The following is a 25,137-nucleotide window of genomic DNA, read 5'->3' on the forward strand; positions in this document are numbered from 1 at the left end:
TCAGTCTCATAATGGCTTCACTGACTTTTATTGGCACAACTTTGGTCCTCATGTTGATAAACAACAATAAAAGTTTTCAAGGTTGGACTGGAGAAAAGACTAGGTGCTGAGAGCTCTCTTATACCTGCATGAAGGAGGCAATTAAACACACATGATCAATTACAAACACCTGTGAAGCCATGTGTCCCAAACATTATGGTGCCCTGAAATGGGGGTGGGGTGACTATGTATAAACACTGCTGTAATTTCTACATGGTGAAACCAAAATGTATAAAAATGGCCTTTAATAAAATCTGACAATGTGCACTTTAACCACATGTGATTTTTTTTCTATTACAAATCTCAAATTGTGGAGGACAGAGGCAAATAAATAAATTATGGGTCTTTGTCCCAAACATTATGGAGGGCACTGTATGTGATAAGCAATAATTCACAACTTACTTAGCGATGTCTGGTATTAGATCTACAACAAAGTCTTCTTGAAAATCATCAAGTACGCTCCTTCCAATTAATTCCTAGACCATGAACAAAAGGAGGAAGGTGCTTACTATGTTTGAAGTAATCAAAACGGTCATTTTACAAACATTGCGTGTACTGTATCTACCGTATTTAATTAATTTGCCAATTTTCCGTGATTATATATTTACAAGATTCCAAGTTTATTCAAACTCACAACTCACTACCTCACCTATCTTCAAAAACTGCACTAAAATACACTGAAGGACATTTTTTAAATTTTGTTTGTTTATTGTCACGTGAACCAAGGTTTTTGTTGCATGCTAACCAGTCAGTGGAAAGACTATACAAGATTACAATCAAGCCGTCCATAGTGTACAGATACAGAATAAAGGGAATAACGTTCAGTGCAAGATAAAGTCCAGTAAAATCCGATTGAAGATCGTCTGAGGGTCTCCAATGCGGAAAATAGTAGTGAATAAGCTCTGTTTTATAATTTTCTGCTAATAGAGATGTGAAATATATATTTTTTTTAAAGTAAAAAGTTGTAGGTGGGAAATAAGAGGCAAATGGAAACATTTGCCAGAAACAAAATGCAGAAAGCAAAGCACCCATATTTCTCAAGAATTCAGTTTGCCAAATATTGACACCTGTAACCAACAGATCTTTTGATGATCAGGGCAGAAAGTTAGAAAAGAACAAATGCAAGTAGTTAAATAGTGTACGAATAAAGACTATTAGTTAAATACATATAAAGTTTTGGTTTACCTGCACTTGGGGATCCAGGTTTCCTTTCTGAACCAAGTTAGCCATCTCATCATAATAGAGAGCAGCAGCCTCTGGAGAATGTTCACTGCAGGAACGTACCAGTTCAAGCAGAGCTGTCGCCTAACATACAGATTGTTTCAGAAATATAACATTGAAGAGTAACAGTACAGGAACAGGCTCTTCAGCCCACATTGTCTGCACCAAATATGAAGCTAATCTAAACTACTCCCATCTGTACTAAAGGTAGGAAGTAAAAGTAAATATCAAAAGATCATACCTGTCTGAACGATTCCTTGCTCATGGCTGGTAAATCTGATGAACACGTATCAACTTTGCTTCTGGAAAAGAGGCACAAATTTAGATAGTGTTTGGTTTGAAATTAGCCTTAAATTATATCTTGCTAGTGTCACAGAGTCATAGAGTGATACAGTGTGGAAACAGGCCCTTCGACCCAACTTGCCCACACCAGCCAGCTACACTAGTCAAACCTGCCTGCACTTGATCCATATCCCTTCAAACCTGTCCTGTCCAGGTATCTGACTGTTTCTTAAACGTTGGGATAGTCCCAGCCTCAACTACCACATGTGGCAGCTTGTTCCATACACCCATCACCCTTTGTGTGAAAAAGGAACCCCTCAGATTCCTTTTAAATCTTTTCCCCTTCACCTTGAACCTTGGTCCTAGATTCCCCTACACTGGGCACAATACTCTGTGTATCTATCAGATCTATTCCTCTCATGATTTTATACACCTCTTTAAGATCACTGGGCCCAACCGGCCAACATGTCCCATCTACACTAGTCTAATTAATGACACTGCCACCTCAATGCAGTTAGATACAGTGAACACCAAAATCATAGATGTTCTAAGTTATCCGCAGGAGAAAAAAAGGACTCAAAGTTCTGAAGTACTTCAGTGGTTCAGGCAGCAACCCTGGAGAACATGGATAGGTGACATTTCAGGTCAGGACTCTTCTTATCCTGAACCGACACATCACCTATCCATGTTCGCCAGGAACGCTGCCTGTCCCACTGAGTTATTCCAGCACTTTGTGGGGTTTTTTTGTTGTAAAACCAGCATCTGCAGTTCCTCGTTTCTACTTTCGCTACTATCTGCAGGATTAATTTGTGACATTTTGCCATGATGTCAATGATATGAATAGTGTCCTCTTCGTCACTGTGCCAAAACACTCTTAGAAACTGCATGTTACTTACAGAATTTCATCCTTTAACTTGGATATGGAGGCACCGACATGGAGTCTGAAGGGTCCTGACCTAAAACATCCGTTGAGATACTCCAGCACTTTGTGTACCACTGACTATAGGCCATTATAGGTCAGCAGGATTGGATGGAGAATTAAAGTAGCCTCCCTTTATTCTACTGTCACAGTGAGGCACAACACAATCTTGAAGAACATCTTTCCTCAGGTCATGTTGCACCCTTCTGGACTCAATATTAAATTCTACAACTTCAGATTTCTCAGTCTATATTAGTCATAGAGACACACAGTGTGGAAACAGGCCCTTTGGCCCAACCTACCCACACCGACCAGCATGTTCCATCTACACGAGTCCCATTTGCCTGCATTTAGCCCATATCCCTCTAATCGGTCCTATCCATGTATGTGTCCAACTGCTTCTGAAAAGTTGCGAGTTCCAGCCTCAACTCCCTCTTCCAGCAGCTCGTTCCAGACACCCACCACCGTTTGTGTGGAAAAAGTAATCACCCATCTGCGATACATGTTCAGCATGTGTTTTGTTTCCTCCATTTGTTTTCTTCTATTTCCATCTGTGGAAGGTGAGCATACACCTACTGGTCATGTCCTCCTTTTCTGCAATTCACAACTTCCACAGTCTCTCCAATTGCTCCCATTCACTCAATGATCAGATACCTTGTTTACGGTATTTCCCCATGGTCCCCCCAGTTTTACACTATCAGAAACATCCCCCTGCAACACCCTCACTCTAGCTTTACAGGCTTCTGTTGTCTCCTTTTCAGTTTTAGAGATACAGTGCGGAAACAGGCCCTTTGGCCCACTGAGTCCATGCCGACCAGCGATCACCCCATACACTAACACTATCCTACACACTGGGGATAATTTACAATTTCAACAGTCAAGTAACCTTCAAACCTGTACAACCTTGGAGTGTGTGAGAAAACCGGAGCAGCCAGAGAAAACCCACGTGGTCACAGGGAGAAGGTACAAACTCAGTACAGACAGCATCTGTGGCCAGGATCGAATCCGGGCCTCTGGCGCTGTAAGGCAGCAACTCTAGCTCTGCTCCATGGTGCCACCTTGAGAAAGGTCCTCCACCTGTAACTTTAGCTTTGTTTCTCTTCCCACAGGCGTTGCCTGATCTGCTACGTATTTCCACCATTTTCTATTTTGATTTTGATTTCCAGCATCTGTTTGTTTTTTTTTGATTTTCACTTACTAATCAAGTTTGACGTTGGTGACTAAGAAACACTACCTATTCATTTCCAGGCTTGAAAGTTCCCATCGCTGCACACAAATGGTTTTATCAAAAAGTAACCTTATTTTCTCTTGACATCTTTGCTAAAAGTTGATCAGAGAGATTTAACAATAGATGATATGTAAAGTATAATACCCGTCACAAGCCATGGATCCCACCATCATGACTGCCCCGATGATCCCGATGCGCTTGTATTTGGATATAGTACTGGACAGTTGTTTCCTGATAATAATGTGCATGTCATCCTGTGAAATGTGTCAAGGCAGAGGTTAGCAACCCTTCAAGTTAACACACATCATTACTCTAGACCTAGTTCTTGAAAGCAGAGAGAATACTTTTAGCGAACGTATATAAGTTTTAATGAGATAAAATTCAGGAAGAACTAAAACACATGCATAGGAAACATGTAATAGTCTTTCCCTCACCTGAATATGGCTGCCCTCCAGTCCTCTACTGAAAGCCAATGTGCTGAGAATGAAAAACAGCTTCCTAATTTGTTGAGGGGACAAGTTGTCCATATAATCCAAAATACCCTGCAAAATAAAAATATTCCTTAGTGTGCTGGAAGTATTACCATCATTGACAAATCAAAGCTCGGTTAAGTTATCAGTCATAGTCACAGCAAAATACAGCATGGAAACATTCTAGGCACCGGGTCTAGGCACTTTCAATCTGCCATTTACATTAATCCTACATTAATCTAACTTTCCCATCAATTTCAATGTGCGGGACAATTTTTTTTAATATAGGGGGGTGGTGGGTGCCCGGAATTTGCTGCCACTGGAAGCAGATGCCATAGTGGCGCTTAAGAGGCTTTAAAATAGACTGGGAATGGAGGGATATTGATTGTGTGCAGGCAGAAGAGATTAATTTATCTTGGCATCATGAAAATGTTTGGCTGAAGCCCAAGCACTGTGCTGTTCTATATTCTACATTCCCCCAGATCATACTACCCACGTACACACAAGGGGCAATTCTAAGTGGCCAACTAACCTACAAACCCGCACGTCTTTGTGATGTGGGAGGAAACCAAAGCACTCAAAAGATTCACACAGTCACAGAGAGAACGTGCAAACTCCATATAGTCAGGATTGAACCAAGATCAGTGGTGCTTTATGGCAGCAGCTACACTAGCTGCACCACTGTGCCGCAAAGAAATGAAGGCTGTCAACATTTCTGTGTATTAAAATTCAAATTAGGAAATAAAGCTATTTATTCCTGACTGGTTTCTGGGAAATTATCAACAGCTAGTTCCCCTATTATTGTGCTGATATCTGTCTGAGTGATAAGCAAATACTAAGGAAGTTATTAGTTTGGTGCAGAAAAGGACTGGGTTAAGAGCCAGTACACTTCCAAGTAGAATCTTTTAAATAAAAGATTTTGCGATTTTTAAACTTTGCCCTTCGGCCCACCAACTCTGCGCCGACTAGCGATCATCCCGCAAACCACCACTATCCTACACACTACAGACAATTTACAATTTTACCAAAGCCAACTAACCTACAAACCTGCATGTCTTTGGAGTGTGGGAGGGAAACTGGAGCACCCAGAGAAATCCCACACGGAGCTACAAACTCCACACAGACAGCATCCATCGTCAGGATAGAACCCGGGTCTCTGGCGCTGTAAGACAGCAATTCTACCGCTGCACCACTGTGCCATCCCCATAGAAATTTTCGAATTACTCTTCTTTTGCCACTTCAAAGACCAATACCACCCTAACCACGCTCTTATTTCATTCTGCCATCGGAAGAAGTTAGAGGAGTCTGAAAAATGTGATACGAGGTTCAAGAATACCTTCTTCCTAACAAGCATCAGGCTCTTGAATACTACACAACACTAACCTATGAACTTGGTTGCATTAAAGACTTTGAACTTTTTTGCATGAGTATTGGGGTTATTAGTTAATTGAATTTTTATTTATTATTTATGTGTGTTATATTACAGGCCTTAAATACTAGCACAATTTGTTCCATTGTTGGTACCTATAACAATACAAGACCAACCTTGGAGCTGCTGAAGGTGACGCCTCGTTGGCAGAGGAGCTGAACCTCTTCTTTGCTCGCTTTGAAGTGGAGCCACCCGAGACAGCCACATCACACCACATGGTCCACAGCAGCCTAACCCTCAAGATAGAGGAGCATGAGGTGAGGCGCACGCTGCGGGCCATCAATCCAAGGAAGGCTACTGGACCCGACGGCGTCTCTGGACGCGTGCTGAAGGACTGCGCTGACCAGCTGGCTGGAGTCTGTACGAGGATTTTCAACCAGTCTCTGGCCCAGTCCACTGTTCCACCCTGTCTGAAGTCCGCAACCATAGTCCCCTTGCCCAAAAAAACCCACATTTCCAGCCTCAACGACTACCGGCCAGTCGCACTCACACCAGTGGTGATGAAGTGTTTTGAAAAACTGGTCCGGGGTCACATCACATCACTCCTGCCCCGAAGCTTTGACCCCCACCAGTTTGCGTACAGAGCGAATAGATCTACAGAGGACGCTGTAGCCACAGCTCTCCATGCTGCACTGTCCCACCTGGAGCAGCGGGGGAGCTACATGCGGATGCTCTTTGTGGACTACAGCTCTGCCTTTAATACCATCCTTCCCCACAAACTGGTGGACAAACTGGGGGACTTGGGACTTCCACACTCCACCTGCATGTGGATAAATAGCTTCCTGTCGGGTCGCAGCCAGAGAGTCAGAGTGGGCCATCACACATCCACGGCCCTCAGCCTCAGTACCGGCTCTCCACAGGGCTGCGTGCTGAGCCCCCTGCTCTACACCATCTACACACATGACTGCATCCCCGCCCACCACAGCAACACCATTGTCAAATTTGCGGATGACACTACGGTGGTGGGACTCATCTCTGGGGGGGACGAGTACGCCTACCGGGATGAGGTGGAGCAGCTGACAGTGTGGTGTGGAGAAAATAACCTGCTCCTTAACACCTTAAAGACCAAGGAGATAATAATAGACTTCAGGAAGAATAAAACGGACATGGTACCATTAATTATCAGAGGGGACTGTGTGGAGAGGGTGGCGGATTTCCGCTTCCTGGGAATCCATATTGAGGAGGACCTGACGTGGAGCGTGAACACCTCTGCGCTGCTGAAAAAGGTCCAGCAGAGACTGCACTTCCTGAGGGTGCTCAGGAAGAATAACATCACTCAGAGACTGCTGCTGTCCTTTTATCGGTGCTCCATTGAGAGCCTCCTAACATACTGTGTATGCGTATGGTACACCAGCTGCACAGCGGCTCAGAGGAAAGCGCTCCAGAGGGCCATTGACAACGCCCAGAGGATTGTCGGGTGCCCTCTTACCTTGGAGGACTTACACAGTTCCCGCTGCATCAAAAAATCCCAGAGTATTATAAAGGACATTTCCCACCCCGGACACTCCCTGTTTGAACTGTTACCGTCAGGCAGACGGTACAGATCTACAAGGACAAGGACAAACAGACTTAAAAACAGTTTTTACCCCACTGCTATAAAGGCACTAAATGTAGCCGCCAAGGAACGCAGGGGCGATACATACATACATGAAATCGACAGAAGGATGTAGGGCTGGGTGTTTATGCGTGCTATTTTTATGATATTTATTTTAGTTGTTTATCTTTTTAAATATTTTACTTTGTATGTATCGTTAGCTTTTAGAAATGTTTGAATGGTGCACTGACTGGCTGACATTTTACAATTTCGTTGTACATGGTTCATGTTACAATGACAATAAAGAAACTATTCTATTCTAATAAAACTCTCTTGACTGAAAAGTTCACCGACAGTGATGGGATTTCAATAAATTCTTCCAAGTCTTCCATTAAGTATCATCTGCAGGAGGCTTACACCCAAAGAAAAAGACAGGACAACTCACCTTAATTGAGATATCGGTATGGATGGATGGAGAAAAGGCAATAACATTTGAACTTTGCAGTCATTGAGCACCTCAGAGTGCAGTGGTTCCTCAGCACTGCACCAAAGTGTCAGGTAAAATTGTGTCATCATATCCCAAAGATAGTCCTTTGACCCTCCGACTCAGAGGCAGAGGGGCTATTATTATTATTTTTTAAACATTGCAGTTTGTTACACCAAATGGCTTGTTAAATCATTTTAGAGAGCATTTAAGTCAATCACTGCCTGGGTTTCAAGTTAGTCATGATCTGATTGAATGGTGGAGGAAGCACGAAGAAAATGAGGCACAAAAAAAAACAAAAGAAACTGGGCTTACCAAAGATCCCCAGGAACTAAATATAAGACATTGGGACAAGGCTGGTAGTTAAAAGGAAATCCTGAAGTCTGCTGAATATCTCCAGGAAAGCTGTTCCTAATGAACGTTTAGTATAGTTTAGAGTACAGTACTTTTATAGAGGCCAATTAACCAGCAGAGGTGGATATCTCACGATGTACTTACAGACCTGCATGTCTTCAGGGTGTGGGAGAAAAACCAGAGCAACCCAGAGGAAACCCACACGGCCACAGAAAGAACATACAGACAGCACCCAACGTTAGGATAGAACCCGGGTCTCTGGTGCTGTGTGGCAGCAGTTTCACCAGCTCATGTTCCATCATTCTGTGGCATCTCATGCTAAAATACTAATGCTTCTCCATCCACATGACATTCTTAGATACCTTAAATGTTTCTCTTGCAAGTAAAATACAAAGTAAAGCTCAAAGTTCTTTCCACTCACCTTCACAAAGACAGCATAGATGGCCATAGCAGATGAGCTCTGGGAGACCAGGTCTGTGAGTACATCGAGTGAGATATCCACCTCTGCTGTGAAACCACTACAAACATGTGTCACCAGTGCTCCAACAACCTCCTGTACAGAGGGACAAATAATCACACCGATTACATACTCCGATTTGATTTATATGCTAATGAGCATATAAACACATTGGAAATAAAACATTAAAAAATGAAAGATCTTTAGGTCAGACAGCTGTAATGGACAAGCAATCTTTTCATTAATCTTTTCACTGAGTTTGACTTGTGTAATGTATGCCTTGAAACATAGAAAAAAAGGTATGTTTGGAAAAGACTCAAAAGTGCTGGAGTAAATCAAAGGGTTAGCCAGCATATGTCCAGCACATGGATGACAGGTGATGTTTCAGGTTGGGACCCTTCTTCAGACTGATTGTGGGGGAAGGGGTGTTAAGAATTTGTTGGAAAATAATGTACTTATCATGTTTAAAATTACCTGGTATATACAGCTGATGTTACTTCTCATGCATGCTTGTAATGTTATTTCCAACCCCTACCCTGTCCCCTGCTCATAACCTCTACTAACAGTGATACTCTAGCGTTAATGCGAAGACCTATAATCCAAAAGCAAATTACTACTGATAATGTAGATCTAAAATGGAAACAGGAATTACTAGAAACAGGCAGCACCTTAGGCAGCATGTGCAGAAAGAGAAACAGTATTTCCAGATAGTTTGTTTTTTTTCTTGCACAGGTACCTATTGTGGGAGGAAAATCCAGAAAAAAGTGAGGTAATGAACTCTGGGAGGCCAAACTCTGATAGGGAATCTAGAGTAAATGGCAGGGATATTTGGATACAAAGAGAATTTGGGGCACGTTCAGAGCTCACTGAGATGAAGGTGGCACAGTGGATGGCACAATGGCACAGCAGTAGAGCTTCTGCCTTACAGCTCCAGAGACCCGGGTTTCATCTTGACTATGGGGTGTTGTCTGTACGGAGTTTGTACATTTTCCTTGTATCCACATAGATTTTCTCCGGGTGCTCGGTTTCCTCCCCCACTCCAGACGTACAAGTTTGTCTTTGGTGAAATTGTAAATTGTCCCTCGAATGTAGGATAGTGTTAGTGTATGGGATGATCACTGGTCAGCATTGGTTAACAATGAAGGCTTGGGACATCATGTTGCAGCTGTAAAAAAAACATTGGCTTGACTGCGCTTAAGAGTATTATGCACAATTCTGGTTGCGACACTGCAGGAAGGATGTGGTAGCAATAGTGCAATAGAGATTCACTAGGATGTTGAAACGTAGAAACAAAGAACTGCTGGTTTATACCAAAGACTGGAGTGACTCAGCAGGACAGGCAGCATCTCTGGAGAAAAAAAGGTGACGTTTCGTGTTGGGACTGAAGGAGGGTCCCGACCCAAAAAGTCACCAATCCCTTTTCTCCAGAGATGTTGCCTGTCCCATTGAGTTACTTCAGCACTGTGCCTGTCTTCACCAGCATGTTGCCTGGAATTGAGGCATATAGTTATAAGAAGAGATTGGGTAGGCTGGGTTTATTCTCACAGGAACAGAGGAGGCTGAGTGGTGACCTTGTGGAAGTTTACAAAAATTAAGGAGAATTAATGGGAAATATAGTCACAATCTTGCTCCCAGGGTAGGGGAGTCCAGAACTAGATTTAAGGTGACAGATCTGAGCAGCAAACTTTTCCACACAGAAGATAGTGGTTTCTGGCATGAGCTGTCAGAGCATGTAGTAGAGACAGATGCTATTACAGTGTGCAAAACGCATTTGGACAAGTACTTGGATAGGAAAGGAATAGAGAGATATAGATCTAATGTAGTCAAATGGGATTAGCAGAGATAGGAACCACAGCCGTCATGGTCAAGGTGGACTATAAAGTCCAGTGTGTTTCTCTGAAGCTTATACCTCACTTGCAAAGGGCCATACACAGAGACACTTGCATTCATGGGTAGCCGATTACAGCAGAGATAATAACACAGAATAGTAAAATCTAACTAACTACCAAGCTGAGTAATTCTTCAAAATCATCCGGGACACTTTTCTTGGTTTCAATCAACTACAAAAGGGAAGATGTACCATGGCAACTTAAGAAACAGCACTGCTCAATTTTCTGTTTGTGGCAAGATATCACCAAACTGGTATGATTAAACATGTCACACTCTGATGGCAAACTGTCTTCATAGGGTGAATGTTAACAGAGTCAGAGTGGAACTGCAGCCTCTGCTGGAAATGCACGATCACATGATGGTGCTGTAGTGGCAAACAAGCAGATCTGGTCACAACCACGTATAACCTCACCTTCTGAACCTTCGGAATTTAGTAGTCGGCAGGGCAGTACTCTGCATATCGCCAACTTGGACAATTTAACATTTTTATCAAGCCAATTAATCAAGCCAAGTAACCTACAAACCTGTACGTCTTTGGAGTGTGGGAGGAAACTGAAGATCTTGGAGAAAATCCACGCAGATCACAGGGAGAACGTACAAACCCCATACAGACAGCACCCGTAGTCGGGATCGAACCCGGGTCTCTGGCGCTGCATTTTGCTGTAAGGCAGCAACTTTACCGCTGTGCCACTGTGACTGCCTGTATCCACCTTCACCTGTATCCACCTATCACTTGTCAGGCTTTGTCCCACTACCACATCTCTTCCAGCTTTCTCCCACTACTACAATCAGTCTGATTCCGACTTCCCGACTCGAAACGTCCTATTCATGCCCTCCAGAGATGCTGCCTGACTCGCTGAATTGTTCCAGCTCTATTTATCTTTTTCTGGAAACAAGCACCTGCTGTTCCTTGTGTACATATAACCTTCAGTTTAACAGCCTTCACATGGATATGTGGTGATGGACACTGCCGAAGGGATTCTGACCCGAAACGATAACTATTTCTCTTTCCACAGATGCTGCCTGACTGAAAGTTTCTAGTATTTTTATTTTCAGATTTACTGCACCTGCAGTTTTATTGATTAGCAGTCTACACTGGGAGATCGGTAGATGAACTGCCAATGTTTTAATTTCCCTGGACGCCAGTGCTACTGTCCTGAATCTGCAGCGCTGACCTCCCACAGCACTCTGTGCCCAAGCAGAAACTCCCAAACCTTGCATCGGCAGAAACTCTTTGCCCTTGGCCAACTAGGCAATGCTGACATGAATTAGCACAACTGGACCGGAATAACTCGAACAGTTGGTGATCTCCAGCTCAGGATCAGGGAAGTTTCGTGTCTCCACCTCAGCTTAGCTAACTAGGGACATAACATTTCCAGCATCTTGCTTACAAAATCCATTAATATCTGGTTATTTTCTCTTGAATATTGATGCGAAACAATACTTTCCCGGTTTAAATTACATAGCACTCCCTTTTCCTCTCCACCGAACCATCAGACTCACTAACTTCCCGTTGCTGCATGGCTTTGCTTTGAATGTCAGTCAGGTAAGGTAAGGCAAGGAAAGAAAAGGAGAAAAATGGGCGGCACGGTGGCACAGCGGTACAGCTGCTGCCTTACATCACCGGAGACTCGGGTTCAATCCTGGCAATGGGTACTGTCTGTACGTAGTTTTTACATTCTTCCCCTGAGCACCATATGTTTTCTCCAAGAACTCGTTTCCTCCCACACTCCAAAGACGTACAGGTTTGTAGGTTATTTGGCTTAGTATAAATGTTAAAATTGGCCCTAGTGTAGGATAGTGTTAATGTGCAGGGATCGCCAGTCGTGCGGACTCGATGGGCCGAAGGGCCTGTTTCTGTGCTGTATCTCTAAACTAAAGAAATGTGAAGCTAGAAGGACAGAAGGAAGGTGGAAGGGGACAAGAAGGAGAACAAAAGGAAGAATGGGGGATTCAGGGATGGGAGATGAGTATATGGAGGGGAATGGAGCAAGATGTCTAGGGGAAGAGTTTCTCCAGCCGTTTGTATTTTGCTCAAGGTTGCAGCATCTGCAGATCTCCATTTAAATGCTTCTCTTACCTGCTGGCAGTAGGAATCAAACATCATAAAGGCATATTTATACATCTGACTTCCAAACGAGACCACACTGATATCTGGGGATCTCAATAGGGTCTGAGCCAAGGACAGAACAGATGGAAAGTATTCACGGACAACCTAGAATAAAACAATAGAATGTTTTGAGAAGGGCAAAACCATTTCTTTCTGTAACAATAATATGATTCACAATGCTAAACACGATACATCTTTTTCACTGTGAAAATTCATACAAATAAAATGGCAATATTTGCATCATAGCAGAACTTGGATGTTTATATATTATCTAATTATGTATGTTGATTTTTTTAAATTAACTAACATAGTCAAGATAATCAGCAAACAAAATGTTGTGGGAAAAAAAACAAAAAAAAACTGCAGATGCTGGAATTTGATACAAAATACTGAAATGCTGGAAGAACAGCCAGTTGGGCTGCATCTGTGGAAAGGGAAACAGTTAATTTTTTGGCTTAGTGGATTAGTCACCCTTCCTCAGAATTTGGCACAGAGGAGATGAGAATTTGTAGTTTTCAAAGCAGAGGGGGGGGGGGGGAGAAAAGAGATGCAAGACAAAATTCTTGTATATAGTGGGAACTGGTATGCACAAACGTCAGAGGCAATCACCGTAGGGGCGGCACAGCGGTAGAGTTGCTGCCTTAAGCGGCCTTTTCACGGGGCGACTTGACGCAAGAGTTAACCAGAGTTTAACATCGTGGGAACCTCGTGCGATAACAGTACGGCATTCGTGGACCACCGTGGACCACCGTAGCGCTAACGGCAGGTAATCGTGTAACTTAGTCACTCGGGAGAAAATTCAAGAAAGTTTGAATTTCTCCAAGAGTGACTTGTACACTTGTGGTTGAGCATTGCAACATTATATGGACGTAGTGGCCAGTGCGATATCCGTAATAACTCTTGCGGGTACCGTGGGAACTCCTGCGAACGGTGAACCCGGAAGCTGGACAGAGGGGACAGAAGGCGAGTAAAAATTGTCTTCTGTGGGATTGAATTTAAAAAATAAATAAAAATAAAGATTTGCATCCGCATATTGACATCAACTTATTCATGAGTTATGTTAATGAGATTCAAGAAAATAACTATAATCTTTAAAAGGGACTTTGAAAGGGACTTTACTGAAAGGTTACGCATTTTTATGGTCCGTGAGAAATTTTTCACATGTACTTCTTTGAGAGATACAGGTCGGAGTCCTCGCCGACTAGCGATCGATGCCTTTCCGAAGCAGGGTCCGGAACGCTACCAATCAATGTTGTACAGAGACCCGTGTAAGGAGTGAACTGCACATGCTGGTTTAAACCGAAGACAGACACAAAAAGCTGGAGTAACTCAGCGAGTCAAGCAGCATCTCTGGAGAAAAATAGCTGATGTTTCGGGACGAGACACATCTTCAGACTCAATTCCGATTAGGCTGTCTGAAGAAGGGTTCCGATTCGAATCGCCACCTATTCTTTTTCTCCAGAGATGCTGCCTGACCCGCTGACTTACTCCAGCTTTTTATGTTTTTCTTCCCAGATCTGACTTACCTGCTGAGTTACACGAACATTTTGTGTCCTTCTGTGCGTATTAACCAGCATTAACCAGCGTCTGCAGTTCCTTTAGACATTACCTAACTTCAGATTTTAGAGATATAGCACGTGGGAACTCCTGCGAACGGTAAACCCGGAAGCTGGACAGAGGGGACAGAAGGTGAGTAAAAAAGGTGGTCTCAATATCGACAAGGGAACATGTGTCCTTCGAGGACGTCCCACCTAATTGTCATTGTTGGATAATCTTTTTAACAGGAACACTTGCAGAGATGGCTCCCAGAAAATCTCAAAGAAAGGGGGTAAAGCGTGTCAGAGATGTTTTTGCCATGTTGCTCTATTCAGTTTCTATATTGTTTCAGTTTCTATATCTATATTGTTGCTCTATTCAGTTTCCCAGGGGGTCGGGACGGGACTGGAGTTGGGAGGGAAAGGTGGGGGAGTCGAGGGAGAGGAGGGGGAGACAGATGGGGGTGTCTTCATTTACTGGCGGCGGGTGTCTGTCACTGAAACAGGCAGGTGAGATTTCACATCCACCTTGTGTGTGCCTCTCTCTCTCTCTCCCTCCCTCTTACACAGGCTGAGAGACTCTGCCTCTGTGAGTGTACGTCTCTTTCTCCCCCTCTCCCACACACAGTAAGACCGAGGTACTGTGCTCAGTCCATCTGTGTCTCCCACATACACAGTAAAACATGTCTCCAAATGAGCCAATTCAACCAAAGGAGGATATTTATAGTGTGTGAAAAAAAAAGTTACATCATTTGTGTCACGTGTAGTTCACGATGTTCATTCAAGATTTAACGCGAAAGCTCGGGAGACGGACAAGTCACTCGCACAAATAACAGAAATGCCGAGTACCGTGGGAACTCTTTATCTACCCCCCGTTATATCGTGCGAGACTCGTGCTGGACCACGACCACTTCACTCTGGTGACATCTTGCGTCAACTCGCCCCGTGAAAAAGCCCCATTACAGCGGCGGAGACCTGGGTTCAATCCTGACTACGGGTGCTGTCTGTACAGAGTTTGTACGCTATCCCTGTGACCACGTGGGTTTTCTGAGATCTTCAGTTTCATCCCACACTCCAAAGACATACAGATATGTAGGTTAATTGGCTTGGTGTATGTGTAAATTGTCCCGAGTGTGTGTAAGATAGTGTAATGTGCTGGGATGACTGGTCGGCATAGACTCAGTGGGCCGAAGGGCCTCTTTCCATGCTGTTTCTCTAAACTAAACCAAATCAGTGTAACTGAGAGAAATACATGAGGGATAGGGAGCGAGAGAGGAAGCGAGAAAGAGAGAGGGAGCGAGAGCGAGGGCGAGAGCGAGTGAGGGGGCGAGAGGGAGCAGAAGGTCAGGATATTTCCAGAGGCAAAGAATATAACTGAATTTATGAAGGAATGATTATTCATTGACAGTACCACATGGGCCCTGAAACCTGATTAAATTTGCAGAACGTATTTCAGTTTATGAACAACAGGTGTTGTAAAAAAGTTGATTTAATAAAAAGGCATTTGCAGGCACATTATATAAAAGTTGAAAATGGGGCTTGGCTTATATAATGGAGAGAAGGCCCCGACACAAAATGTCACCGTGTCTGAAGAAGGGTCCACATCTGAAGCGTCGCCTATAAATGTCCTTCAGATGTGCTGCCTAACTGACTGAGTTACTCGGGCGTTTTGTATTTTTCCTTTACACAAAATGGAATTCATAGTGGATTTCAGATTTAAAGACAGAGATATAAGACTCCTTCAGATAAGTGAAGATACAAACCAGAGCATGACTCCTGAATGCAACCTGCAGAAGTTGATCCCTGATCTGGTCGAGACGAATCTTGCTGCGCAGCAGTTTCTCTACTTGCTTCTTGCTAATGCTCGCACCAGCTGAGTGGAGGATCAGGAGAACTAGCAAGTCTATTACCTTCAGGTGGAAATCAAAAGGTTACAAAGTATTGGCAAGTCCTTAACATTAACAGCAAAAGAGTGTGACCATTTTACATTTCCATCCACCAAATACGTGTACCGAGGTACAGTGAAAGGTTTTTGTTGCGTGCTATCCAGTCAAAGTCTATACATGATTACAATCAAGCCATCCAGTGTACAGAGAAAGGATAAAGGCTACAATATTTATTGGACAATAAAGTCCAATAAAATCCAATTAAAGATAGTTCAAAGGTCTCCAATGAGGTAGATTGGTGAGAGGACGGTTCAGTTGCCTGATAACACTGGGAAGAAACTGTCCCTGCATGAGTTTTCAAACTTTTGTACCTCTTGCCTAATGGAGAAGGGGAGAAGAGGGACAGGGGCGAGACTGGTTCTTGATTATGCTGTGTAGAAAGGAACTGTAGATGCTGGTATATATCAAACATCGACACAAAGTGCTGGAGTAACGCAGCGGGTCAGGCAACATGTCTAGAGAAAAAAAGGATGGGCTGTTCTTTCCCATCCATTCCGCTGAGTTACTCCAGCACTCTGTGTCTATTCTTGATTATGCTGGTCTCCAGAGTTTGCAGATGTAGCAACTCTTGTCCGGAGAAGAAAAAAGATTTAAAGTTTTCATCAAAAGGGTGGTAGATTCAGACTGAAAATTTGCAAAGTAATGGAAAAATAGGAAATCATTCACTTCTGCCACCCTTGTTGCACCATGCCCGGGGTACTTACCACAGACGGCTGTGGAGGCCAAGTAAATGGATATTTTTAAGGCGGAGATTGACAGATTCTTCATTAGGAATGGTGTCGGGGTTTGTGGGGGAAGGCAGAAGAATAGGTTTGAGTGGGAAAGATAGATCAGCCATGATTCGATGGGCCGAATGGCCTAATTCTGCTCCTATAACTTATGAAATGCCCAGACCTTTGAGACTCACACACGATCTGGAAGCACAAGGTTACTTAGGGTCTTAAATGTTTGTCATCAAGAGCAAGGTTAACTTGAGTGATTAGAGTTGTACTCAAAATATGGAAAGGGTTTCCTTAATTTATTCCCTGGGACTCTGGAATTGTGAGGCAACAGCTCTACCAGCTGCATCACTGTGTCGCCTTTAACAGTTAGCACATTCTGTCTCTCAAAAGATCTTTCCTCTTTCACTTCTTTGGCCCAATATAATAAAATACAGAACAAAATACAGAGATATTTAGGGAAATTAGTTACCTTGTGCTCAGCAGCAGAATCTACACTTTCAATCGCCTGCAAATAGATGGTAACAGAAATAAGTCTCAGACTTTACATTTTCTGGTAACAATGTTCACAAGCACATTATGTGGGCTGAGAGTAACGTCACTAAATGAAATAATCTGGACAACGTTGCACTGCAGTGTCAGATGTTCGTTTTGGATTGGATTGGTCACATTGGCTAGGCTTGCTTCCTACATTACAATAATTTATTTGCAAATGTCCTACATTGGATATGGGTTGCTTTGGTTCATCTACAGCTCAAAACAGAAGCCTTGCAAGGCTTTTTCATTAATCAGGTTTTCTGCAGCTTGATAGATAAAATCGAGGGTGATTGAAGTTCTTTATTACAATACTCATCAGTGGCATGCACCTGATTCAACTTTGGTGTTAGGCAAAGTTAACTGATCCCAGTGGAGTATGGGGTGCCGCACTCTACCTAACCTCAGAGGCAAGAACTAACCACCCCCAAATTCCTCAAATGAATCATTTTGAGAAAATACCTGCACATGTGCTACTGGGAGCAAGATTGAGCTTGGCTATATGTCCCTCCATTTTTTCCAATACCAAAGATTTGGTCTCAAGTATAAAGAAGGTAATTTACCCAAAAGACTAAAGGGGGGGGGGGGGGGGGGGCTGACACCCTTATCATAAGAATGGAAGCTGACTAGAAACTGTAGCATTTAAACTAAAGATCTCTATTTATACCTTATTTTACCAGATTTCCAATATCATTAAGCAATATATTTATAACAGTTCTCCGACTGAATAATTAACAAATGAAGACAAGTGCTAAAATGTAGTTCAGAAATAAATGTATTTATGTATATATCAAAATAAAGCTGTTTCATGTTGACTTTTTAAGGTTATCCTTCTAAAATGCTGCAGTTGAACATACATTATCCACCAGTTAACATAAAAATGGCTAAATGTCTCACTATTTCATGATGCAAAGCAAATACAAATCCATCTGGTTGCATGTGCCTGCAGTGAGGTGAATCTCTACCCTGGAGGGTGTGTGAAGGTGAGATCACTGGAGGTATCTGACATGGAGGCTGATAAATAAGATCAGGAAGTAGATGGAAATAAGAAACTGGCAGAGAAGAGGAATTAATGCCTGGAGCAGATCATCAATGATCATATTGAATGGCAGGACAGGCTTGAAGGGAAAGTTAGGGGTTAACTAGTGACTTTCTAAACATGGAACAACCATTTTTTTTTTAAAAACAAGATATATTGTAGATACATGGAACTGCAGATGCTGAAATCTTGAGCAAAACATAAAGTGCTGGAGCAACCTAGCGGGTCAGGCAGCATCTATAGAGGGAATGGACAGGTGACGTTTCGAGTCACAACCCTTTTTCGATATTTAGTTTAGTTTAGAGATACAGCGCAGAAACAGGCCCCTCGACCCACCGAGTCGGCACCAACCAGCAATTCCCGCATATTAACACTATCCTATACGCACTAGGGACAATTTCTACATTTCTACAAAGCCAATTAACCTACAAACCTGTACGTCTTTGGAGTGTGGGAGAAAAGTGAAGATCTCGGAGAAAACCCAAGCAGTCACGGGGAGAACGTACAAACATCGCACAGTCGAAATCAAACCCGGGTCTCTGGCGCTGAAATCGTTGGAAGGCAGCAACTCTACCATTGCACCAAGGTACCACCCTCAGATATATTTGAAGTTTAGCGAGGAAGAAGCATAGCCTATCTTATGCATTTTGGGCACAACTTTATACAGAAGGTGTATGGCTAGGGCAGTTAGCAACAGCAATGACATTAATTACAAGGGATTGTGTTTTATTTTGGGGCTGGGATGATAAATAGCAGGATTAATCTAGTATTATAGAAAGATCCATTTACATTATGAAATCCACTCCGAAAATTGATGTGCAGTATTATCAATATGTTTTCCATGAATAACTTAACCAAATAATTTGGGATTATTTATATCATGTGTTCCCTGTGACAATGGACCTTTGAGAAATAGAGAATAAAGTGGTAAGGTCACCAAGTTAAGAGCTTAAAGGTACAGAAAATGAAAACAAAGTCAGCATAAGATACATCAATAAAGTCATAGTCATAGTGTGGAAACAGGCCAGTCAGCCCAACTTGCCCACGCCAACCAACATGTCCCATCTATACCAGTCCCACCTGCCTGCGTTTGGCCCTTATTCCTCTAAACCTGTCCTATCATGTACTGTACCTAATTGCTTCTTAAACATTGCAATAGTCCCTGCATCAACTACCTCCTCCGGCAGCTTGTTCCTTACACCCACCATCCTTTAGATGAAAAAGTTACCCCTCAGGTTCCTATAATATCTTTTCCCTCACCTTAAACCCATGTCCTCTGGTTCTCAATTCCCTCACACTGGGCAAGAGCCTCTGTGCATCCATCCGATCTATTCCTCTCATGATTTTATACACCTCTATCACCCCTCATCCTCCTGTGCTCAAGGGAATAGTCCCGTATATTCTCCTTATAACTCAGGCCCCCGAGTCCTAGAAACATCCTTGAAAATCTTCTCTGCACCCATTCCAATTTAACAACATCTTTCCTATAACATGGTGCCCAGAACGAAACACACTCTAAATGTGGCCTCACCAACGTCTTCTATAACAGCAACATGACCTCCCAACGTCTATATTCAATACTCTGACTGATGAAGGCCAATGTACCAAAAGTATTTTTGACCACCCAATCTACCTGTGTCGCCACCTTCAAGGAACTATGTACCTGCACTCCTGGATCCCTCTACTCTGCAACACTTCCCAGAGCCCCACCATTCACTGTGTAGGTCCTGCCTATGTTAGACTCTCCAAAATGCAGCACCTCATATTTTACTGTATTAAATTCCATCAACCATTCCTAAGCCCACCCTGCCAACCGATCAAGATCCTGAGTTTGGTCAGTTCATTTCACCATCAATTATCTCGTGTGCATACTTGTAGCTGTGAACCATGGAAGAATAGTTAATAATATTCACAGCTCCTAGTATTGGCCGTGATCCAACATGGTTGGCCTGTGCAAGACAAGCAGCATTCACGTAGTTCGCAGATGTCAACAATGTGTAAAAGCAAAATAACTGTACAACAGACTATGGCATTTCACTACACCAACCCGTTTAATTCTGGCCTTAAAATTATTTCCTATGTTATATATGACGGATAAGATCACCTTAATCCAAGCTTCAGCTGTTACTTTTTGAAACCGGACAGCAGCTTTGATAACATCGAACATAATCGCAACGCAGTCATTACTGCCGTTCTCCCGACTCACTGAAGTCCTAAAGACAAAATCAGAACATTAATCAGCATGTGTTATCACCCATTAAAAACTATATTAACATTCTCTCACAAGTGAACAGAAGCAACTCATAGTCAGAGCATGGAAACCAGCCATTTGGCCCAACATGTCCAGATGACAGGGTGGCGCCGTGACGCAGCGGTAGAGTTGCTGCCTTACAGGTCAGAGACCAGAGTTCGATCCTGACCACAGGTGCTGTCTGTACGGAGTTTGTACAGTGACTGCGTGGGTTTTCTCCGGGTGCTCCGGTTTCCTCTCACATTCCAAAGACGTACAGGTTTGTAGGTTAATTTGGTTATGATAAAAATTATAAATTGTTCCCAGTGTGTAGGATAGTTCTGGTGTTTAAGGATCACTGATCAGTGCAGGCTCGGTGGGCCGAAGGACTGGTTTCCGTGCTGCACCTCAAAAAAAAAAAAAAAAGACAGTGGGTCCCCATCTGTAGGCTTCCATGCTCAGGCGATTCAGATGCTTGACACTTCTTAAATGGTGTCAGTGACTTTGCTTTCACTACTTTCAGGAAGAGTATGCCAGGTACTCACCACCCTTATGGTGGAAAAGGTCCCCCTCAGATTCTTTCCAAACCTCACAAGATCCCTGATGATTCGGCGTCAAAATTCTGCTCTAACTTCATTTACAGGTTTGCAGATGGCACCACCACAGTGGGCCGGATCTCAAATGACAACAAGATGGAGTGCGGAAAGGAGATTGAGAAATTAGTTGCTTGGTTTCAAGTCAACAACATCCCCCTCAATGTCTGCAACAGGAGCTGCTTATTGACTTCAGGAAGCGGGTTAGAGTACATGCACCAGTCTATATCAAGTGGATATGGACGAAAGCTTCCATTTTCTAGGCCTAAACATCACCTGCAATGTCTTGGTAGTACACCAACACAAGTTCACGTTATAGGAGTAGAATTAGGCCATTCAGCCCATCGAGTCTACTCTGCCCCCTATTCCCATTTTCCTGCCTTCTCCCCGTAACCCTTGACACCCATTTTAATCAAGAATTTGTCTATCTCTGCCATACAAATATCCACTGACTTGGCCTCCACAGCCCTCTGTGGTAATGAGTCCTCTGACGAAAGAAGTTCCTCCTCACCTCCTTTCCAAAAGAGCACCCTTTAATTCTGAGGCTGTGCCCTCTGGTCCTAGACTCTCCCACCAGTGGAAACATACTTTCCACATCCACTATATCTAGGCCTTTCATTATTCTGTAAGTTTCAATGAGGTCCCCTCAACCTTCTAAACTCCAGCGAGTAGAGGCCCAGTGCTGTCAACACCTCTATTTCCTCCAAGACAAAGTAAGTTCACCATGTCTCCAACAATTGTTACTGATTTCTACAGATGCACAATAGAAAATATATTATCTGGATGTATCTCAGCATGGTATAGAAACTGCTCCAACCAAGGCAGCAAAAACTTGCAGGGAGTTGTGGACACAGCCCAGTCCATCAAATAAACCAGACTCACTACAGCCTCTCCCCTCTAGCAAATCGACTCAATCTATATCATACTGCCTCAATGCCACTCAATACCACTCAGACCCCAGGCATCTTCTCTTCTCCTCTCTCCCATCAGGTTGAACCAACATCCAAGTCATTAATATAGATCAAAATAACAGTTCCTCTAACCTCTGGGGAACTCCACTGTTTACCATACTCTAGTCTGATAAACAACCACACATCACTTGACAAAACAAGGGACTGCAGATGCTGGTTTATACCAAAGATAGACAAAATGTTGGAGTAACTCAGCGGGTCACGCAACATCTCTGATGGTCCGAAGATGGTCTGAAGAAGGGTCCCGATCCAAAATGTCACCTACCATTTTGTCCAGAGATGCTGCCTGACCCACTGAGGTACTCCAGCATTTTGTGTCTATCTTTTACACATCACTTGTTTCTGCTTTTTGTAATTCCAGATTTGATAATATCAGTGCCCATAATATTACCGGATTGTGAAAAGATCAACCCGATTCTTTAACTTCTTTCCTGACCTCATTAAGCTCATGACGTGATCCCAGACTTACCATTTAATTGGATCTTAACTGCCTCACCAGTTCTAGGGGAATTACTGATGGATAATAAATGGCGGCACGGCCAACAACATCCACATCCCAGAAACAAATGGCAGGTAGACACAAAATGCTGGAGTAACTCAGCGGGACAAGCAGCATCTCTGGAGAGAAAGAATGGGTGACGTTTCGGGTCGAGACCCTTCTTCAGACTGATGTCAGGGAAGTGGGCGGCACAGAGATAAAATGTAGTCGGAGAAAGGGAAGGGGAGGGGATGGAGAGAGAGGGAAAGCAAAGGCTACTTGAAGTTAGAGAAGTCAATGTTCATACCGCTGTGGTGTAAGCTACCCAAGCAAAATATGAGGTGCTGATCCTCCAATTTGCACTGGGCCTCACTCTGACAATGGCAGAGGCCCAGGACAGAAGAGTCAGATTGGGAATGGAAGGGAGAGTTAAAGTTCTGAGCAACCGGGAGATCAGGTAGGTTTAGGCAGACAGAGCAGAGGTGTTCAGCGAAACGATCGCCGAGCCTGTACTTGGTCTCGCTGGTGTACCTGGAACCAGGGTTGACACCTGGAACAGCGGATACAGTAGATGAGGTTGGATGACGTGCAAGTGAACCTCTGCCTCACCCGAAGCGACTGTTGTGGGTCCTTGGACGGAGTTGAGGGGGGGTAAAGGGATAGGTGGCGCATCTCCTGCGGTTGTAGGGGAAAGTACCTGGGGAGGGGGTGGTTTGGATGGGAAGGGACGGGTTGACCAGGGAGTTGCGGTCTCTGCGGAAAGTTGAAAGGGGTGGAGATGGGAAGGTGAGGCAAGTAGTGGAATCCCGTCGGAGGTGGCAAAAATGTCGGAGTAGTATATGCTGTTTACGACGGTTGATGGGGTGGAAGTTGAGGACAGGGGGGACTCTGTCCTTGTTACAAATGGGGGGGGAGGGGGAGCAAGAGCGGAGCTGCAGGATATCGAGGAGACCCTAGTGAGAACCTCATCTGGAAGAGGGGAACTCCATTCCCTAAAGAAAGAGGACATCTCCGATGATTTGGTATGGAAAACCTCAGCCCGGGCGCAGATGTGGCATAGACGGAGGAATTGGGAGTGGGGGGGATAGAGTCTTTACAGGAAGTAAGGTGGGAAGAAATGGTCTAGATAGCTATGGGAGTCAGTGGGTTTGTAATAGATGTCAGTCGATAATCCGTCTCCTGTGATGGAGACGGTGAGATTTAGAAACAGGGAGATATCTAAGATGGTCCAAGTGAATTTCAAATGTTTTTTTTTTTTTGTTTTTTTTAAAAAGCTAATTTCCTAGTGACCTTCTAATATCATGGACATCAATTTTGCCAACCAGCTGTTTACATTAGACTTTAACAATTACATTCTGAAATTCCAAGTAGACAAAACTTACTGCATTCTCTTCATCAATCTTCAGTTACCTTATTAAAAAAATGTAATCATGAGGCAATGGTAGACACAAAATGCTGGAGTAACACAGTGGGCCAGGCAGGACCTCTGGAGAAAAATAATAGGTGACATTTCGAGTCATGACCCTTCTTCAGACAGAAAGTAGAGGGGAGGGATAAATGAGATAAATTAGGTGTGACAAAAGGCCAGAACAAATAGGGCCGACAAAAGATGGCGTGGATTGGGCCTGTAATGGCCCATTGTTAGCTGGGGAAGTGTGATAGCAAGAGGGATACAAGGATGCGGCAAACCACTGGGCAGACCACGCTTGATTTTAACAAGTTTATGCTCACTCGTCCTTATTGCTTCAAATTTCCCCTAAATCCTTATTAATATTTTTCCGGATTATTGTCTCAAAAACCTTTCCCTTAATTGATTGGCTTGGAGCTGATGGACATATCCTAATAGGGCATCACATTGACCATTTTCTAGCCCACTGGATCTCTCCTTGGACACGAGGATCACAGCTAGCTTTTCTACAATTTCCACCCTGACAAACTAGGATCATCCCATTTAGACCTTTCTAGTCCATCAATATTTACCCCGTCCTTTATGTCTGCTGCCTGAAGAGATTGTGGTTGCATCATTTTCGTTGGTCGGGTCTGGTAAAAAGTGGTCAATTAGTATCCCAGTATATTTCTCTTCCTCTGTGCACTGCTCACTTCTCTCAACCTTAATCAGCTCCATCCTTCCTCTCACTGCACACTTACTGTTTATAAACCTACAGAAACTTTCTGTATGCAATCTGATTCTCTGCAGTTATTCCCCTGACATGCCTCATGCACCTTCCTTATTTTCCCTCTCATCACCTTTATCCCTTTTGCTATTCAATGAGCTCTGGCTTTGGTTCTTTTAGTGGAATTTGCGTAACCTGTATCTGCAACATGTGATTTTTAAAATTCACCCATTGTTTTGTTACAAGTCCAACTACCATTTATGTTTAACAAAATGATCTGATATCATACCCCTTTGCAATCTGATTTTGTTTGCCTTGGCTGGCCTGGAGTTGACAAGGAAGCACACACGACTCCAATTCTAGATTCTTGCGCAGTTCCCTAATCACCTACGAGAAAAAAATGTATAAATGTCAGTGAACTCGGTTCAAAACTAATGCTCTTTCATTATGTCCCTGCAGTGACAAAAATCCAGTTAACATTGAAGTTTAACAGTAGTCAACAGATATGACACCACCAAACACAAGTCAATATCTTCAAGTTTGTAATCAAATTATGTATAA

The 25,137-nt window shown here is 43.4% G+C and overlaps 1 protein-coding gene across 3 annotated transcripts in view; it reads right to left on the minus strand.

Annotated features, from left to right (window-relative positions):
- fancd2 (FA complementation group D2) overlaps nt 1–25,137 on the minus strand; it is a 93,130-nt gene that overhangs the window by 51,865 nt on the left and 16,128 nt on the right. For all 3 annotated transcript variants that reach the window (XR_004414673.1, XM_033037042.1, XM_033037041.1), the window contains exons 11-21: nt 24,866–24,963; nt 20,295–20,403; nt 17,090–17,125; nt 15,716–15,862; nt 12,388–12,522; nt 8,382–8,513; nt 4,124–4,231; nt 3,834–3,943; nt 1,502–1,562; nt 1,225–1,344; nt 442–515 (exon numbers count right to left, since the gene is read on the minus strand). Coding sequence is in view for 2 of the 3 variants with exons in the window: in XM_033037042.1 (XP_032892933.1) it covers nt 442–515; nt 1,225–1,344; nt 1,502–1,562; nt 3,834–3,943; nt 4,124–4,231; nt 8,382–8,513; nt 12,388–12,522; nt 15,716–15,862; nt 17,090–17,125; nt 20,295–20,403; nt 24,866–24,963 (1,130 nt within the window). In the remaining variant the exon portion in view is untranslated. The remainder of the gene's footprint in view (nt 1–441; nt 516–1,224; nt 1,345–1,501; nt 1,563–3,833; nt 3,944–4,123; nt 4,232–8,381; nt 8,514–12,387; nt 12,523–15,715; nt 15,863–17,089; nt 17,126–20,294; nt 20,404–24,865; nt 24,964–25,137) is intronic.

This window comes from Amblyraja radiata, chromosome 18 (genome assembly GCF_010909765.2).
Source record: "Amblyraja radiata isolate CabotCenter1 chromosome 18, sAmbRad1.1.pri, whole genome shotgun sequence".
Lineage (NCBI taxonomy): Eukaryota > Metazoa > Chordata > Chondrichthyes > Rajiformes > Rajidae > Amblyraja > Amblyraja radiata.